At 37.3% G+C, this 20,799-nt stretch overlaps 1 protein-coding gene across 1 annotated transcript in view; it reads left to right on the top strand.

The window, feature by feature from the left end:
- The window catches only part of LOC149822456 (ARM repeat superfamily protein), a 264,124-nt gene extending 244,172 nt beyond the window's left edge, over window positions 1-19,952 (top strand). Inside the window, exons 46-51 of the mRNA XM_089981529.1 lie at window positions 12,446-12,544; window positions 18,598-18,669; window positions 19,036-19,118; window positions 19,269-19,362; window positions 19,464-19,571; window positions 19,678-19,952. Of these exons, the coding sequence (XP_089837655.1) occupies window positions 12,446-12,544; window positions 18,598-18,669; window positions 19,036-19,118; window positions 19,269-19,362; window positions 19,464-19,571; window positions 19,678-19,797 (576 nt within the window). The 3' untranslated portion in view covers window positions 19,798-19,952. The remainder of the gene's footprint in view (window positions 1-12,445; window positions 12,545-18,597; window positions 18,670-19,035; window positions 19,119-19,268; window positions 19,363-19,463; window positions 19,572-19,677) is intronic.
- Window positions 19,953-20,799: the final 847 nt, after the last annotated feature.

Below are 20,799 nucleotides of genomic sequence, written 5' to 3'. Positions count from 1 at the left end.
TTCTAGAAATATAGAGTTTATCATTTTTTAGATCATAATATCTAAGCCTTTTTTAGTCTCACCATATCTGAGAAAAACATTAAGGTATTGCTCTAGTAGACAATTTGTCATTTTTGTTGATAAGAACAAAACATTTACATCCAAAGGTTCTCAATCTAGAGTAATCAGGAAAAAATTTGTAATGTTTTTCAAGAGGTGTAATGTTTTGAAGTTTGATAAAAGGAATTTTGTTAAAAAGATAAACAACGACAAGTGCAACTTTGACCCAAAATTCTTTTAGAACATTTTTTTAAATGAGTAGGGTTCTAGTAGTTTCTATTATGACTTTTTTTTTCTGCTAATCCATTTTATTGAGGGGTGTAAACACAAGATCTTTGGTGTACAATACCATTGATTTCTAAATACTTTTTTAAATCAACAACAACAACAACAACTACGCCTTCATCCCAAAACAATTGGGGTCAACGATATGAACCAAAAAAGAAATTCATTTTGGGTCTTCCACATGAATCCTTTTCCTCCAATCATTTCTATCCAACGCCATGTCCTCGGTGAGGTTCAAAGCATTCATATCCTTTCCTATCATCTCCATCCAAGTCTTCCTAGGCCTACCCCGACCTCTTTTAACTAATATATTTTCCCATTTCTCCAACCTTCTAACTGGAGCATCATTAGGCCTTCGCCGAATATGTCCAAACCACCGTAAACGATTCTCTCGCATCTTATTTTCAATGGGTGCAACACCTACCTTCTTACGTATCTCTTCGTTCCGAATCTTATCTTTTATTGTATTTCCACACATCCATCTAAGCATCCGCATCTCAGCTACACTCATTTGTTGAATATGATGTCTCTTGGCAGCCCAACATTCCGTACCATATAGTAAAGCGGGTCTAATAGTCGTCCTATAAAACTTTCCCTTCAACCGCAATGGCATTCTACGATCGCACAGCACTCCAGTAGCACTTTTCCATTTCATCCACCCAACCTTTATCCTATGATTTACATCTCCATCAATTTCTCCATACTTTTGAATGATGGATCCCAAATATTTGAAATAATCATTCACCGGTATATCTTGCTCACCAAGCTTCACTACACTCCCATCACTACTTCGTTGCTTACTAAACCGACATTCCATATATTCAGTCTTACTCTTACTCAACTTAAAACCTCTAGCTTCCAATGTCTGTCTCCATAATTCTAACTTAGCATTAACCCCAGCTCTAGACTCATCAATCAAAACAATATCATCAGCAAACAACATACACCACGTTACATTTTCTTAAATACTTTTTTAAATCATTTGATATAAATTCTCCCTATGAATCGGAGCAAAAAATAACTATATTGATCTCAAATAAGTTTGACTAGATTGTGAAAGGATTTGAAAATTCCAAACATTTCATTTTTTTGCCTAAGAAAATAAATTCATGTGTCAAGAATTGTCATCCACAAAGATTACATAATAAGCATAACCACCCTTAGATACAATAGGTGTTAGTCTCCATATATCTAAATATATTAATTTAAGTGGTTTGGTAACCAAAAAGTTTCTCTTTAAAAGGAATAACCTTCATCTTTCCAAGAATGCAATCTGGGTAATAAAAATTTTCATTACAAAATTTTCTCATTGTAACAAAAAAATATTTTTGGAATAACCAGTTGGTCCATGTAGTAGAGATATCCTTCTCTATGGCCTTCCTCCATCTACATCTCGAACTAGAGATCCTGCACCATACATTGGTTCGATGAAAAGGAGATTCTACAATTATGATCGGCTATTTGAGAAACAGAAAGAATATTTAAATTGAGTTTTGGAAAAATTCTAATTTTAGGTATAGAAAATTTTGAAGAGCTTTTGAAATCTCTAATCCCTTTTATGTCAAGAGAGGAACCATCTGCAATGAAAACATTAAATCTACTTGAATTAATTTTGAATTCTGAAAGTAAAAAAATATTTAGAGTCCAAGAGCCAAGAAACCTTATCTAGAGGAGAAGAAGGGGAGACCGTGGCATCTGAGATGGAAGAAGATGATCTCTTGAGAAGTGATTGTAGGGCCTCCACTATTTGCGATAACAACATGGTTTCAATGGATTTGGAATCTCCATTAGTCCAACTCAATAGATTTGAAATCTCCATTGGTCTCACTCTTATCCTCATGTGATGTGTTTACGCTCGCCGCCCTTCATTCATCCCTTTGAATTTGGGGCAATAGGGCTTAATTTGCTCTAGTTCTCCACAATTATGGCATACAATCTTTTTTCTCCCATCATCATTTTGTTGCCTCCCGTAATTGGATTTGGTGAAGTGAAGAGGCTTATAAGTATTAGTTTTGGCACTGAGTCTTGAGACGACCAACACATTGTCTTTGGATTCCTTAGGCTCAAACATAGTATTTAATCTTGTTTATTCGATACATACTTCGACTAGGACTTTATATATGGGTGAAAGTTTTTCTTAAAATGAGTGATGGTGACATGCACTTGTTCAAATTCGGGTTCAAGTCTTTATGAATTAGAAAAAATGCTCTTCCAAGGATTTGATTTCTCGTTAGAAGAGCATCATTGGGTGTGTCTCAAATAGGCTCCAATTTAGCCATTTGGTCCCAAAGCCTTTTGAGAGTTCTATAGTACTCTCTAACACTTTTATCACCTTGTTTACAATTATGAATCTTATCATGCAACTCATATTTGTGAGTGGCATCTCTTTGGGTATATGCTTACTTGACGAAGGTTCATGCCTCATCGGCTCTTTCAAAATACAAAATGTTTTTACATAGCTCCTCACACATGCTCCCCATGAAGAAAGAAAGCACTTTTACATGGCCCACTTCTCATTCATTTTAAGCTTTCTTAAAATCTAAGAGAGTCTTCTCTCTCATTCTCTTTAAGGGTGGGTCTCTTCTCTAGTTTTGCCATTTTCTCCCATAACAACTTTGGTAAGAATAGGTTGATGTTTCAGAGTAGAACCATCAACAAAAATGCCACATCTCCTTTTCCACTAGAATCCTCTTTACCACAGCAGCACACATGTTGTAGTTGGTCCCATCAAATTTGATGAGAACAACGGTTACAACTTCCTTATCGGTCATGGAAGCAAGCAGAAAAGAGAGAAGGAGATGGCAAGAAAGAGATGGAGAAAGTTGATGGCATATTTCCAGAAGCAACGATTCAACTCTCCCCTAATCTCATAGTCCACCACGTGATCTTCAAATACAAGATACAATCTAAGAGCACCAAGGCTCTTATACCATGTAATAAAAAAGGAAAAAGAATACAAGTGGGTGCCTCTTGTGGGCTTACAGGAGCACAAGAACATACACAAACAAAGACCACTTATGGGTTAATACAAGAACACATGCACACAAGCCACATAGGGGTTAGAATACAAGTAAAAAATATAGATTTTATTGAGAACAAATATGCTTTAGAAAGCATAATGCAATAATGCAACTAGGGGAGAACACCCCTTTATATACACAAAGTAGGGCTCAAAGAGACATTGAGAGCATCCCAACGGTTGGGGAGCTCCCAACGGGTCTCAAGGCATTTAACAAAAATGCTCTTAGCAAAAAGGAAAAATACAAAACAAAAAAATTAAAGGAAAAAATACAAAAAGACTTATGTGCCCCTATTAGGCACAACCTATTATATAATAGTGAAATGACAAAAATACCCTTAATTGGTATTACCTATTACAACATATAAAATATATATACATTTTATATGTATATATGTACATACTGTTAAAATACGATGATCTTCATGTTCACCTGTGCAAGAAGGAAGAAACACAATATTGGGAAAGAGGCTGCAGAAAATTGTTAAAATGTAAAACATATAGATATAATAATAATATAAATATTATTATTATATCTATATTTTTCTGTAATTTTATTTTATTTTTCTGTATTTATTTTTGTGTTTTTAGTGTCTAGTTCTAATAGAACTAGACTAACCTTATCTAGTTAAGTTCCACTTGGAACTTAACTAGAAAGGTAACTGTTGGAATGGTCCAACGGTTACAAGGAGAGCTCCTTAAGCGCTCTCCTCTTCTTCCCTTTTTCAAACTTGTATATATAAGGGTGCAGCCCCTCTTGTAAAAGTATTCCAATGCTTCTTATGCATTAGGTTCTCCAGCTTCAATAAAGAATATATTGTATTCTTTTTTTGTTTCCTTTTATACCCTTTTAAGGGTTATGCTTAAGTGTCCTTTTAAGACACTCTTTCTTACGGATCTTAGTTCGTGTTTTGAAGATCCTCATTTCATTTCATTTCAAAAATAACACGTGTTCTCATTGTATTAGGGTATGAGTATTTAACTAATACATAATTTTAGGGTACAAAAATACCCTCTAATAATAAACAGAATTACAACATTCTATGTTTGGATCTTGATCTGATCCAGTACAGAAGTCGGGTCCAGTCCTACACAGACCCGACTTGGGTCCAAGACCCAATAACGACTTCTTTTCAGCCTCCCTCAAGTTGTGCATGGTCTTGGACCATGAACAACTTGCCTTTTGAAGCCAGAATTTGTCCTTTGTCCGCCCTTTGGTGAAAATATCTGCAACTTGCTCATCAGTTCGCACAAACATATGCTCAATCTCCTTTTCTTCAACCCTTTTCCTGACAAAATGTTGATCTATTTCAATTTGCTTGGCTCGACTATGATAGATGGGGTTAAAGGACATATTGATGACACTTTGATTATCACATAACAGAAGTGATCAAGCAATCGGTTCTCCCATCTCTGTTAGGAGATGTCTTATCCATGTAGCCTCAACAGTGGCAGCAACCATCGATCTGTATTCAGCCTCTGTACTCGACCTAGCAACTGCCTTTTGCTTTCTACTACTCCAAGAGACCATGTTCGACCCAATGAAACTACAATAACCAGATACTAACCGTCGTTCATCTGGGTCACCCGCCCAATCAGCATCAGCATAAATAATGATTTCATGGCCACCTTGATTTGATTCACTTTTCTTGTACACCAGCCCATCACCAACTGTACTTTTTAGATACCGTAGTATTCGCTTAATTGCCTCCATGTGCGGTGTATGAGGTTCGTGCATAAACTGAGATACCTGATTAACCGAATACACTATGTCGGGTCTAGTAAAAGTTAGGTATTGCAGCATGACAACTATGCTACGATACCTAGTGGGATCCTCATATAAATTCCTTCTTTAGAACTCAGTTTTTTATGGATGATACTTGGAGTTGCTAATGGCTTACAATCTTTCATGCCTACCCTACTAAGAATATCCATTGTGTATTTGTGTTGAGTAAGAGTAAGTGCATCACACGTCTTATCAACTTCCACCCCAAGAAAATACCGCAGATCTCCCAGATCTTTCATTTTGAATCTCTGACTTAATAACTTCTTTACAACAACAACAACAACAACGCCTTCATCCCGTAGTTCTCTGTGATAATAATATTGGGGTCGGCGATATGAACCAAAAAGAAAATCATTGTGGGTCCTCCACATGAATCCTTCTCCTCCAATCATTTCTATCCAATGATTTAATAACTTCTTTACTTCCTCAATATGACCTCTGCAGTTCTCTGTGATAATAATATAATCTACGTATATCAATAGAAGAGTGGTGACATCTCGTTCATTGTGAATGAATAATGAGTGATCTAGAAGAGACCGAGAGAAATCGTGCTTCTGTATTTCCAGCGAAAAACTCTCGAACCATGACCGAGAAGCTTGTTTCAATCCATAGAGTGCTCTTTTGAACTTGCATACATACTGATTGGCATCTTGTTCTGCGTACCCAGTGGGTTGTTCCATATAAACTTCCTCTTTTAGGTCTCCATGTAAAAAAAAAAATTTTACATCTAGTTGGCTCAATGTCCATCCATGTTCAATGGCTAGACTCAACACAATACGAATGGTCCCCATCTTAACAAAAGGAGTGAAAGTTTCATCAAAGTCCTGTCCTTGTTCTTTTGTAAACCCTTTGGCTACAAGTCTAGCTTTATACCTTTCCATGCTCCCATCTGGTTTATATTTTATCTTGTACACCCACTTTGACCCAACCACATTTCTATTTAGTGGTCTAGGCACAATTTCTCATGTACCACATTCATCTAAGGCTTCCATTTCTTCATTCATCGCTTCGATCTATCTTCTGGAACTCACAACTTGATAGAATGTGAGAGGCTCATCATCTTTGTTTATGAACGTTAGGAACAGTTGAAAATCTAAAGAAATTTTTTTATAGCTTACCCACCTGTCAAGCGGATGTTGGGTCCGGGTAGATCTTCTGATGTCCAACATCTGTGGAGCGAAAGTAGAAGGACCAATATCTGTGCAAGGGATGGATGAGGGGTCTTTCTCACGCCGGGTGTAGACAACACCCTTATACCTTACTGGCTCCAAGTTTTGTGTAGTAACCTCTTCTGGTTGAGAGGCATTTGCTGATTCCTCACATACCTCTTTCTGACTGCAACCTGTAGGGCAATCATCCCTAGTATTGGAGAAGAGTTCTGAATTTAACCATGGATAGTACACCTCAACACTGGGACTTGGATTAGCAACATGAAGGCTTGGATTAGCAGGTTGATTGTCAAAATTCATCTCGTCAAAAATGACATTTCTCGATATTTTGACGTGTTTGCTCAATGGATCATAGCACCTATACCCCTTGTAGTCTTCAGCATATCCCAAGAATCTACACTTTAAGGCTTTGTCCTGAAACTTATGTCTCAATGAACCGTCAACGTGAACATAGCAAACATATCCAAACACACGTAATTCATGATAGTCAAGATGAATGCCAAATAGGGAGAAAAATGGTGACCTATTTTCTAAAATGGTCATGGGTAGCCGATTTATCACATGTTCTGTGGAATGAAAAGCTTTTGTCCATAGGGTGATAGGAAGATTACTTTCGTGCATCATGCTCATTGCACTCTCCACAATATGTCAATGCTTCCTCTCAGCAATCATATTTTATTGTGGTGTATGTGGGCAAGACACTCTTCTCTTTATCCTATTATGTTGAAGGAAACTAATAAAATCACTAGAAGAGAATTCAGCTCCTCCATCACATTGGAAATTGAGAATGTTTGTAGAGAAATGATTTCTGACAAAGGAATGAAAATTTTGAAACAATCCAAAAACTTCTGATTTGTGTTTCATAAAAAATATCCAAGTATAGCGTGAATAACTATCAATGAAAATAAGATAATATTTACTGCCGGAAACAGAAGCAATTGGGGCAGGACCCCAGACATCAGAACATATGACCTCAAAAGGCCTTGAAGCTCTTATTGATTGAATTGAAAGGCAAAACATGACTCTTACATAAGTGACAACTAGGACACTTTATATCACTGGCTTCTGGACTCAGACTGGACTTAGGAATGAAATTATTCAAGATAAGTTTTTCAATAAAATGACGACCACAATGACCCAAACGACTATGCCAAAGAGTTGGCTTATTACATTCAGAAATGGCAAACACATATTTGGAAGAAACAAATGATGGATGCTGATGAGGCTTCAAGGATGAACAAATAGAATGAATAGAGAAGGAGGGATCTTCTTGAAAGATGTACATGTTGCCTCGTCTCTTTCCCTCAGCGAATGTGTCCCTCGTGCGAAGATCCTTGACATAAACAGAAGATGGAGTAAATTCAACTGAGGCATTAACATCATCAACAAGTTTTGAGACAAAAACAATATTCTTCTGAATATTAGGAGCATGAATAGCATTTGAAAGGTTAAGAGAAGACTTGGACATGGGTATAATGGCATTTCCAATATGTGAGATGGAGTGATGAGAACCATCTCTTGTGACTATGCTATTCTTACCAACATAAGGAGTAAGAGTCAAGAGCTTGCCCACATCACCTGAGACGTGGGTCGCGGCTCCGGAGTCGACGTACCAAATACCTTTATTATTTTGTTTCATATTCAAGCCTGCCAAGGCTATCAATAGCAACTCCTTTACTTCTCCATCTCTCTTAGCCTTTGTTTGTGGAGTTTTTCCCTTATTTTGAGGGTTGAACCAACAAATTGCTTTAATATACCCTTTCTTATTGCATAGGAAGCAAGTAGTGGGCCTTTGTCCCTGTATATTGGGCGTTGGAAGAAGACCACGACCCCCAAAAGAATTTCTCCCTTGTCCTCCCTTTCCTCGAAAAGAATTTCCTTCTCTACCTCTACCATAAGTCAACCCCGTGGCTCGCACATCCTGAGTTTCTGAATTCGCATGGGTGTCCTCAGAAAACCCTTTCAGGGTCATTTCATACTGCAGTAGCTTTGCACGAAGATCTTCAAATTTCGGAAGCTCTGGGAGACACAACAAGGACGTCACCAGAATATGATAGTCCGAACCCAATCCACTCAAGGTCTGTTGCACCTTGTCTTTGTCACTGACGAGACATCCTACAATAGCCAGCTGATCTGTGATGCCTTTCATTTTATTCAAGTACTCCATAATAGACATCGAATCTTTCTTCAACATTTGAAATTCTCGCTTGAGAAACACGATTCTCGCTTCAGAGATCTGTGAATATGTCTGAACTAGCTTGTCCCATAGCTCTTTAGCTGAACAATCATCAGGAATAGCTACAAGAACTTCTTGTGAGAGTGTTGAGGTGATTATGCCACTAATGCTTGATCTCTTTTCACCCAAGCAACATAATCTGGATTTTTTAGAAGAACAATAGATTGCGCCCCTTTATCGTCCTTCTTTTCCTGCGAAGAACTCTGGAGGGGGTGAGACTGATCCATCCAGATGACCAGAGAGATCCCGACTCCTTATAAAAGGAACAATCTGCCTTTTCCAGGTCAAGAAGTTGGAATTATTCAGCTTTTCAGAGAGACTAATTAGCTAAGAAAGTTAGAGGAAAGGCCTGACTATGGGAAAGTTGTGTCCATTTGAAAGGATTGTGAAAAGAAAAGAAGAAAGAAAATTTTCTGGGCCAAATTTTAACTCACAAAGAACTCAGTTACTCGAATATTCTGTTTTTTTTTTCTAGAAGTATGACAAATATATTATATTCGGGTATGATCAGAAAGAAAAACTGAACAAATAATTGAATATCAACATTAAATCAGTTCCAGATTAAGTGCAAACACGGAACAAGAATATGAATACTTCAGGATAAAAGATATTGCAGACTGAGACTGTAGAAATATCAATTTCAGAGAGTGGAATATTCAGATGGACTGTGGAAAACTGAATATCAACATAAAATGGTTTCAGATTAAGTAAAAACGTGAAAAACAGGAATACGAGTATTTCGAAACAAAGGATTATGCAAACTGAAAAGCCACAAACATTAATTTCAGAAAGTAGAGCATTTTGGTCGACTGCCAGCAACTGATCGATGTCTCTTCACGTCGAAAGACCCAAAACGAGAACCCTTTTGGTTTAAGAAAAGGAGTGTAGATATGCGGCAGCCTCCTTTTTTTTTTGAATAGATTAACTGATTCTAAATCTCTAGGGATTCAGATCTGAAGAAGAAAAGAGAGGAGAAGGAATAGATGGTGACGTCTAATTAAATAAATCTCACCAGAACTGAAACAGAGAAGGAGGAAGAAGACGCAAAAATAAATCTGAAGAAGAAAGAAGAAGATGGGGCTGACGTTCTTACCGGAACTGAAACAGAAAAGAAAGGAGGAAGAAGACGCATAAATCAGGGTTGGAAAATTCAGATCATCTCCTTGGTCATTCCTTCTGGAAAAACAGTCAGAGGCCCAGCTTTAACACTGCTCTGATACCATGTTAAAATACGATGATCTCCACGTTCACCTGTGCAAGAAGGAAGAAACACGATATTGGGAAAGAGGCTGCAGAAAATAACACGTTAAAAATGTTCAGTGTGTTCTCATTGTATTAGGGTATGAGTATTTAACTAATACATAATTTTAGGGTATAAAAATACCCTCTAATAACAAACAGAATTACAACATTCTTTGTTTGGATCTTGATCCGATCCAGTACAGAAGTCGGATCTGGTCCTACACAGACCCGACTTGGGTCCAAGACCCAATAACGACTTCTTTTCACATACATATATAAGTATATATTAGCTAAATATATATACTTATATGTACAACTTAACGTCCTTGTCCTCCATGAATGAATACAAAGAAAGAGAGAAGAGCATGAGAAAGAGAGAGAAGTTGATGTGAAGGAGGAGCGCTCCCACTTGAACCACCACGAACACTTGAGGAGAGATCCACGAGCACACTAACAATGAGATTGTGAACTTCAAAGATCAAAAGAGAGGAACCTCCAATTGAGAACGAATGTCCACCAAAGTATCCAAATGGACAAGCACAAAGAGCCACTATGGGCACACTCACAAGGGCCACTATGGGCACACACCAAGAGAGCTCACAATATAAATAATATTATTTTAGTAACTAACAAAATGTATGCAAGATGCATTCCATACAATGAGGGGGAGAACTCCTATATATACACCATATGGGAGAGCCATCTAGCCGTTAGAGCTAGTCTAATGGGTAGATCAGCTAGCCTTTAATCCAACTCTAACGGCTAGTCAACTTGCGTTGACCCAAAAAATAAAACAATAAAAAATTATTGTTTACAAGGAATAAAAATAAAAATATAATATATATAGATTATATATAATACAAAAATCCCATTGTGCTTCAAATGGGCCGATAATAATAGTGATGTTGGGTCCACCACACCAAAGATTTTGTATCCCTTTCAGAAACTCTAATGAGTTGATCACTGGTGGGGAATTCCACCTTTCCGATTAACTAGGTCAAAGAGCCATTTGATTTCTCATGTCTAAGTCAATTGAGCCAATAATTACAATGACAAGCCAAATGGGCCAATTACCCTTATTCAATAAGGGGTTTGTACCTCGATAATGTTTTCCGGAGTCGATATATCACCCGCCAGTGGTCCACTTGCATTTATGTGAACGGACATTTAAATCCAAATACTTTCATTTATTCAAAACAGTATTCTTTTATAATTAAAGGTTTTCAAGTCATTCAAAGTGAAACGCTCATTTGATTTTCAATATCAAATGTGATTTCTAAATAGTTTTGTTTCCAATCAATGCAAAAAAGATAAAATGAAACTAAAATAACACTTTAAAACAATAAATAAATTTATAAGCAATATAGCTAAAGAAATGAAGAAAAACTGATGTCCTTTCAAAACAATGCAAAAAAACAGTTTAACTTGAAACAGATTGTTAAGCCATGTTTAATAACAATAAAACTTCATGATTTATGAAAATCGGTAATTTGAAAAGATATAAAAGTTGAAAATCAATTATTGAGTTTACCAGATTATTTACTAAAATCTACTTAAGCAAAAGGCTAACTCTTAAAAACATTCAAAACAGAAATAATCTAAATTCAGGAGCTTTAACAATAATCAGTCACTTACAAAAAACTAGCTTATGATGACCTTAATTATTATTACGAGAATTAGAGCAAGTAGTCTAACAAAGCTTACTTAAGAAAATCTAAGTTTAATTATGGAAAACTATAACTAATCACACATAGGAAAATAAATCATAGCTCAATCTTAATGGTTAAAACCATAATTAATTACAAAACTAATACAATCCTAATTTTAAAAAGGCGTAACTACATAGCTACAAAACTAATTTTAAGAAAACTTAACTTTAATTATGAAAACTATAGCTAATTAGTCATAAGAAAGTAAATAAGGCTAGTCCTAATTATTAGAACCATTTTATTAATCACTTAACTACTTGAACTCCTCAAGCCGTCATTGTGCCTCTGCTTCTTAGCCTCTCTTCCTTTATCGTTTTTCATGCACCCAAGGGGCATTTATAGAGAAGCTAAGATGGTGGAGGGGTTAGGTCGGTTGTGCCATTGGGCAAAATTACCATTTCACCTTTGGCCTTGTATCTTATTTATATGTAATATCATTTCATTTATTTATTTATTTTGTTCTCCATTTACTTTAAGATATTGCATGTAAATAAGCAAAAAGTTTCATATTTGAATCCACTAAAAATAGTTAAAAATTCAAATTCCTGAAGAATAAAAAGTCAATTTCACAAATTTCATAATTTTGTTGATGGGTCCAAAATTACACCTCTCAAAATCGTAAGTATTTTTTTTCTTATATTTTAAAAAAATTCCATCTTTGCATATTGTTACTTTGTGTCAAAAGTTTGAGAGTAAATATTTTGTAATTTAATTATTAAAAATATTTTCTGTTATGGGCACCTTTCCCAGCACTTGAACAGATAAGGATATAGGTTTGGCTTTTATATAAATCGCTATATTTGAACTGAAATTAAGGTTTATAATTTGGGAAAATAGTGTGTTATGTTACAATTTTACTCAGCTTTCAACTGACATTTGTTTAAGTTGGGTAGTATTTTTTCAGAGGCTTCTGTTGCTTCTAGTCAGCTAATCTAGTTTCTTTGAATTTTTGTCAAACAGGTCAACCTTGATGTAAAAATAAGAGCTGCTGCATTTGCAGCTTTTGGTGCACTTAGCAAGTTCAGTGTTGGGAATAAACAAGATAACTTTTTAGAGCAGGTATCCATCACTTCCACAATCCTTCTATTCTTAGCACATTATACATGCATGACACCATCCCCCCACCCCACCCCACCCCAACACACAAACACACACACTCACGCATGCAGGCAGGCAAATTGCTGGATTGAATTTACATATTTATGTTAGATCGCCCATGTTATGTGTCGTCTTTCCATTTGTGAGTAGTGCAGATTTTTTAGAATCACTTTGATTCTCCATTTGTATGATTCTAATGAAACAAGAACTTTAACCATGAAAATTTTATGCACAGCGCCCATCAGCTATTTGACCAATGTAAGCAACAAAGGCACTTCTTTCACAGTGACAGGATGATCCTTTCATTTACCAACAATGGGATTTTTTCTTTTATATAAAATATGAATGTTACAAATTCCACTATGTTGTAAGTAGTATAGGAGTTGTATTGCAGTAGTATGTTTGGGATTGGTTTGAATGTGTTATATTTTGGGTTTGAGTTTGTATTTCTTGTATGTTTGAGTCTTGTGTTAGGTTGGATCTGGTGGGGTAAGATCTGGTTTGTGTCATTGTTACACGTCCATGTACACTTGTATTGGGTCCATCTTAAAATATGTGTATTGTTAAAATTCATTCATATTCATTTGTCATATGCATAAACACCGTGTAGTGTTGCAGATTATATGCACTTTAGGTCTAGTTTGTTTTATGTCATAGTTAAAGTGCTAGGGTAGAATAGATGTTTGTTATGACATGTTATATGCACTTAAGGTTTAGTTTGACTATGTACTGGGTAAATTTCTATGATTACATAGGTGTTCCTTATATTGTATGTTATGTGCTCTCTAGCATAGGAAACTTTTTTTTCCTTTTGTATTCTTTAAAGCTAGGATAGCTAGCTACACTAACTGTTAGGATTCTCTAACAACTAGAATCCTTTCTCGAGTATATATAAATGGCCCAAAGCCCCTTCTCTTATATGGGTGTTCCTTGTATCGTATGTTATGTGCTCTCTAGCATAGGAAACTTTTTTTTTCTTTTGTATTCTTTAAAGCTAGGATAGCTAGCCTTTAGAGAGTCCAACTGCTTGCTAGCTACACTAATTGTTAGGATTCTCTAACAACTAGAATCTTCCCTCTCCTTTATATATACAGAGGCCAAAGCCCCTTCTCTCAAATATGCATTCTTTGTGCATAATTCAACAATTAATAAAAATTTACTTTTTACTTGTGGGTGTGCCTTAGTGCATACGTAACGCCCCAAAAATTTCAACTTGTAAATTTTGAAAACATTTAGAGAAAACCTTTCAAATTTTAGGGTTTTGATCTATCAAATCGTAAGCGGAAGCAATTTTCTTTTAGAGAGGAAAACAAGTTGACAATTATGGGCACGTTAGCTTATAAACCAATCTTACTTATAGAGAATAGCCAGAATGCCAGCAGAAAGAGGGTGATCTCGAGCCATGTTGCATTGTGCCATCGGTCGTCTGAAAAGTACTACTCGTCACCTGCTCATGAAATGGGTCAGTTTCATAAAAAACTGGTAGGTGCACAAATAGACAATGTAGAATAAATAAAACAGGACATTCATAAGATAAACAATTTATTTCATTAAAGACAGTGGTAGCATGTATAATTGAATTGCGAGAAATTACATCTATTCTAGCATGAGCAATATAAGCAAAGAACAACTAAACTGAAGGGAATATACAACACAAGGTGTAAGCATCATTATAAGCAATTAGCTAGCCTGAGTAGCTAATTATTACAAGTAAGAACGACGTTAGTTGTTTAACTAACAAGTGTAATGCTACAACAGTCATAAACAGTTCGACTAGCAATGATAACAGATTAATTTTATATTTTGATATTAGCTGGCCTTGGGGGTACGCATAAGGCACAAATCGTAGAAACAACTGAGACTAGTTCGGGGGTCTATTATGCCATGTGTTTTCAATACCCCGAATAGCTAGTTGAGTCCGCTCTTAAGGGGACGATCGGTGACCGAGAGAGAATTCTTCAAAGGCCACTCGTTTCACTTGTTCCAAAGGATGCATCCAACTTATGCTGAAGTGTTGAGCTAACTTTTGTAGCATCTTTCCCCTAACTCCGATGACTGGGAAATCCGAGTCTTTTGCCCGTAACTGCCATTAAAGGACCTGTCCATTAGAGTTTTGTACCTTCTCGTCATCTCTTTTGACGGGAGTTAGTGGTTCGAATGGGTATGTCAGGTGTTAGTTAACTGAAGACCCATTCTGCATGCTCTGGTCTTTCAACCAACTCGAGCATCTTGCCTGTGAAGGCGAATCATCACCATATATGTGATCTCAACATTGTGTTATTTGCACGTTTCGAGGTTGCCACAACATGAAAGGGTAACATTCAATATGTTGCAATTCATTTGGTTCAATCTTGACATGCATAGCTCTTTGAGCATTTGGCCTGTGAAGTCAAATATCATTATTTTTATTTATTTCAACAGAGTGCTTATTGCACAACTCGGGGTGCTTAACGACCTCTCATACTACTCATTGTAGTGAACATATCGTACCTGTCAAAAAGGTCCGGTGATGGCAGTAGATCAAAGGTTTCACGAAGGATAACCCCAACATTGTGTTTTGTATGTCATCAAATCAATAATATAACTTGGCATGCAGTCACTACAAAACAGGAAATATCAAACAAGTCTTGGGATCATCATGGATCCAATCATTCATTTTGAGTAATCGACTCGGAGTACAATTAGTTGCATCTAGCAATGCACAGATGGAACACAAGCTAGAACTAATACTAGCAAATCTAAGCATGGCAAGTAAAGGAAAGTAATGGCGGAAGACTAACTGCAGAACTAAACTATGCATGCAAGACCTGACGACTACAAGAAAACATGTAATTTCAGATAAACAAAGTCAAGTAAAGGGCAGACCATCATAAGTCACATTCATCCATATTTACGCATGCATGAAAATATATCAGTTGTTCTTATCCCAAGATTCAACTACTTTATTTAATTCATCCAAAGTCCTCGTGCAACTTTCCCCTACCTCGGGAGGTTGTATCGCTGTGAGTGCCTATGAGTGTAAGTGATGCAGAGCTCGAGTCGTGGAGCAAAAGTGAGATCCGTCATGCGAGTTGTAAACAAATAAAGCGATTATTAAAATACAAGAAGTATTGACCGAGTCGGTGCTGACCCCATACAATGGAGATAGGGGGCGACATGTGTGGGCTCGACAACCCGAAGGCTGGCTAACCCAACCCAAAATACAACATACCTTAGGGTTTTGAACTTGCAACGTCCCAACACACGGTGACGTGCACTAACAGCTCCTACCAACACACGAAGACCCATTTGGTCCTACCGAAAAGGGAAATCATCGCCCCTGCCTACTGGTCGAAAAAGGGAGGCGGCAGGGGCGTGCCCCTGCCAGCCGAAAATAGAGGGGCGACAGGGGGCGAAACCCTGCCTGCCGAGAACTGAGAGGCAGTAGGGGCGTCCCCTGCCTGCCCATAACTGAGAGGCGGCAGGGGGCGAACCCCTGCCTACCGAGAACTGAGAGGCAGCAGGGGCATCCCCTACCTGCCCAGAAGTAAGAGGCAGTAGGGGGCGAGCCCCTACCTACCGGAACTCCATGAGGCAGCAGGGGGCGAGCCCCTGCTTGCCAGCAACAGAAAGGGAGAGAGAGATGGAAGGCACATAAGAAGTAGAAAGAAGAAGACTGAGGGCTTACCTGGGGTGGGGTGGGGTAGTCGTCGCGTCGTGCTCGTTCGCACGCCGGGAATGAGGGGGGAGGACGAGAGAGAGGAGACTCGAGAGGGAGGGGAGGAGGAGGCGATGTGAGTCCTCCCTCCCCTCTGCGTTGCTCTTAAAGGGCTCAGGTGGGGTGCGATTCGGGAAACCCTCGAAGGGTTTCCCTTTTCAGTTGAAGAGGAAAAGGGGAACGTGGTGGGGGGGGGGAAGGAAGAGGGTTTTAAAAACCGTCGCCTCCCCCCTGCGTTGGGTGTTATAACCCTAATGGGTTATCGGATCCGGGTCGGGTCTGAATCTGACCCGGGTCCAAAAAAGTTTTTTTTTGTGGGTTTTACATCCTACCCCTCTTAAAAGAATTTCGTCCACGAAATTTCATTGAATGACTTTCCGTAGAGATCGTAGTCTGAGTTAATTGGTATTGACGAAGATGCACAACATGTGTGTGTCATCCCAAACATGTATGCTTTTAAAGTGATCAAGACAACTCATAATGAGTTCTTGAGAACGGTTTCTACTATTGAACAAAATATATGCGTGATTTCCTTAATACACTTTTGTTTCTTGAATGGGGTCTCTGTATTTTATCATAATCAGGTTATTGTATGTTGTCATTGCTATTTCTAAGAGACTTTTTGTCCAGAATAACTTTAACTTATTTCCATATCTCAAGGCCTTGTGCGACTAGCTGTCATAACTTCGCTTAAGGTATCATTCTTCAAATGACCCATATTTCCTCAGAAGACCCACGCGTAACCTCATATCAAGATCTAAAATCACTAAGGATCTGATTCTCTAATCGTGCTACAACAGAAATCCAAATCTACAAATTCATAAATGGCTATCTTCGTCAACCTTAGAAGATCATCACAACTCACTATAACTTTTTACGTAATTAAAATTCTCAAGATCCACACCGGGTCACCTGGTCTGGGAAATGTACGATCTCGCCGGTTCAGTTGAGCGCCTCAAGGTCAGACTAGTGGCAAAGGGCTTTACACAAACTTATGGGGTGGATTATTTTAAAACTTTCTCTCCAGTGGCTTGACTTGGATCTATACGAGTTATTTTGTCTGTAGCTGTTAACAGAAGATGACCTCTTTATCAATTAGATGTTAAAAATGCTTTTCTTTATGGGGATCTATCAAAAGATGTTAGCCAACATATGGATGTACCTCGATATAGTCATTGGCACGATGTACTCCTTATTCTACGCTACCTGAAGGGATCTCCTGGTAAAGGTCTCCTCTACAAAAATAATGGCCATCTACATATTGCTGCATTCTCCGATGCAGACTATGCTAGCTCTCCTGATGATTGAAAATCCACCATCGGTTATGCTACCTTTTTGGGGGGCAATCTTGTCACATGGCGCAGTAAGAAACACTCTGATGTAGCAAGGTCAAGTGTTGAGGCTGAATATAGGGCGATGGCACAAACATCCTCTGAGCTTATTTGGATTGCGGCGTTACTTGAAGATCTGGGCATCTTTGTTGCATGTCCTATGCTTATGTTTTGTGACAATAAATCAGCCACATACATTGCTTCTAATCCAGTCTTCCATGAGAGGACTAAACATATTGAAGTTGATTGCCACTTTATTAGAAATGTTGTGAAGGAAGGAAAGATTAGCACTCCCTATATGTCCTCTGAGATGCAGATTGCCGATATCTTCACTAAAGGTCTTCCCAAGAAGAGGCATCATCAACTATCAGACAAGCTGGGTTTGATAGACATCTACACTCCAGCTTGAGGGGGTGTGTTAGAATTCTATTTTCTGTCATTCCTTTTTTGTCATGTTCGTTTATAACTTTCGTTATCTTTTCTTTTCCTATTCACCGTGGACTGATATGGATAGATTGTAATTGCCTCTTTCTATTTCTAGCTCTCTTCTCTCTATAAAAGTGAGTCTAGGGTTCTTCAATAAGATTGATTATCTCATTTTCTCTAACAATTTGTTTCAACAACGTTTGATAGTTTCAAAGTATTCTTACATTTTTGAATAAAGAAATTACATTGACCTTGTTCTGAGTTTGAAAATAACTTCTTACAGCTCTGTACTGCCACCTGTAAAGTTTTCAAGGTTTCTTCTTCTGTTCCAGCTTTTCCTTTAACTCCACGTATGCCTCTTATTTGTGCAACTTTCAGCATGGATTCTATTCAGTGCGAATATATCACTGCTGTTTTTTTTAATTACGTTAGGTGATTTACTTACCTTTTCAATTCTCTTGCTTGTGTAGTTTTCTTGTATTCACCTGCTGGTTGTTGTTAAAATACAATAATTTCTTGCTGAAGCTTATTTTGGTAGAATGCCATTGTTTTCTCATCAGGTGCATGCAATTCTTCCTCGTATTATTCTTCATGTTCATGATGAGGATTCTGGTGTTCGTCAGGCATGCAAGGTTTGGTTGGTCTGCTTTTTATCATTTTTTCCTATTTGACGCATTTAGATACCAAGGCAATATAACCCACTTTTGGCCTTTTTAGTGAAATGTGGAAAACAAAAATTCTGAGTCCTTGTTCCTTCAATTTCTCAAAAACCGACAATTTGAACCTTTTAAACAGGAATTACTGTTAGCACCAGTAGAGGTGGTGCTGACAATTCTTGGAAAAGTGAACAGAGGTGTGGGTCCTCAAAACTAGAAAATTCTCATTCTTGAGATTTCAAGGAATTTCATTCATTTTATCTATTTTACCAGTTTACCAAACGCACCCTTACATGAAAGTTTATCATTTTCTTTACTGAATGTGCTATATTTTCTCTGCAGAACACTCTTTGGCAGTTACTGCCGTTGTTGGAGGTGAATGATTTTGCTTTGCTAATAAGTGCTCCTTTTAATTTGGATCATAGGTATGGAGACTATTATCTGCTCCTATCTTTTAGCTATTCAATGTGTACCTTTTTATACTGTTCTGATCTATTTCTCTTTGATATACACTTGTTTCCATTGCTTCCTGCGTCTATATTCATGACAACTTGATCTGATTGTGACCTTTTCAGGAGCGACTATGAGGACTTCATTAGACACATTACCAAACTCCTCCTTCAACATGTTCCTTCTCGGGCTGACACTTACTTGGCATCTGTAATTCAGGTTGGCATATCTCTTGAAGCATATTATTCTTCATTGAGATGTATAGGAGAAATTTTTCAATATCCACCGTCTTAACTTTTTATTTTTTGATCTGGAAGCAGGCTTGTGATGCTCCTTGGTCAGTTATCCAAGCAAATGCCATTTGCTTTGCTGCATGCTTGCTTTCACATTTAGAGGACCAACGCTTGTTTTCTTATTATATTGCACAGGTTACAATTTACAAATCATCGAATATGTTGTTGGAATTTGGTTGAATTTGTTTGCTTTCCTCATATTCCTGTTATTTGACTGCACTTCCGCTGCTTTTGTGCTCAGGTGTTTGGACTGTTAACTGGGAAAATGAGTCGGTCACCAGATTCTATCGTTCGTGCAACTCGATCTTCTGCTTTAAGTACATTATTAAGGGCAGGTTCTTCACTTAAATGGGCTTCATAATGTATATGTTGTATAATGCATGTATGTGTTGTATTTTTTTTGTACATGCAACATTTGTTGTATATTAGTATCTTATTAGTCAAATTTAAATGTTGGGTACAGTCTGTTGTATATGACATCTGGTTGCATTAAATAATAACTCGTCAGTTCTTTTGTTAGGCTTTATTGGTCAAGTCTTTCTCCGTGGCCCTTTTTTGAAATAAATGGAATGGTGTTTGTGCATGTTACTTTTTATGCCATCAATTTTTTGTCCTGTTCAATTATATGGATGATTTTATTGCTCTGCTAAAGATGGTCATTCTAATGTTGCATTAACCACGTTTTCATTCTATACAAGAAATGAAAATCAATTGTAATCTGGTTTGATGTGGAAATCTTTCTCATGCCCCATTCTTTTCCTTTTTTGTTTTTCTCGATGACAAGATTGTAACTGTATTGCAAGTGTTGTCTCTCTTTTTGTCGGTTGAGTTCTATCAGATAACTCGTAGTTGCTGTAAGCTTTAGAAAGGAAATAATATGGCAAGGTCCAAATTTTTTAAAGATTGGAGAGAGCATCACACCAATTGGTATTGTAAGTCCAATTGGATCTGTCTTTGTTTTTCTCACATCCAAATGAAGAAAAATTAAAATCTGATTATTGTATGAACCTGACATCAAATAGCTTATTATTGGAGCAAATATCTATTCAGAAAATGACATGTACGTTAAATTTGATGTGTTTCTCGAAATGCCCTACAAATTTCAAAATCCATCAAATATCCAATTTTATAGGTTCCTTACTTTTTTAGGACCATTTTATCCTTAGAACGTGCAGATCTCCTTAGTTTCAAGCGTTAAGTCGCGATGCTCTCCCAATCCCGCTAAATATCACTAAAAATTAGTTGTGCATGCTATTTATGTGAAAATCATGAAATTTGCACACTACACCTGCGAAATTTGCTCCTCACTTTCGCAAAATCTCTACTATTTTTGCAGTTATGTTCTGATAATTGCTACAACTCT

Source organism: Nuphar pumila, chromosome 11 (genome assembly GCF_984573655.1).
Source record: "Nuphar pumila chromosome 11, dmNupPumi1.hap1.1, whole genome shotgun sequence".
In the NCBI taxonomy this organism is placed as follows: Eukaryota; Viridiplantae; Streptophyta; class Magnoliopsida; order Nymphaeales; family Nymphaeaceae; genus Nuphar; species Nuphar pumila.
Note: the sequence above shows the minus strand (reverse complement) of the source record. Positions and strands in the feature narration are given on the sequence as shown.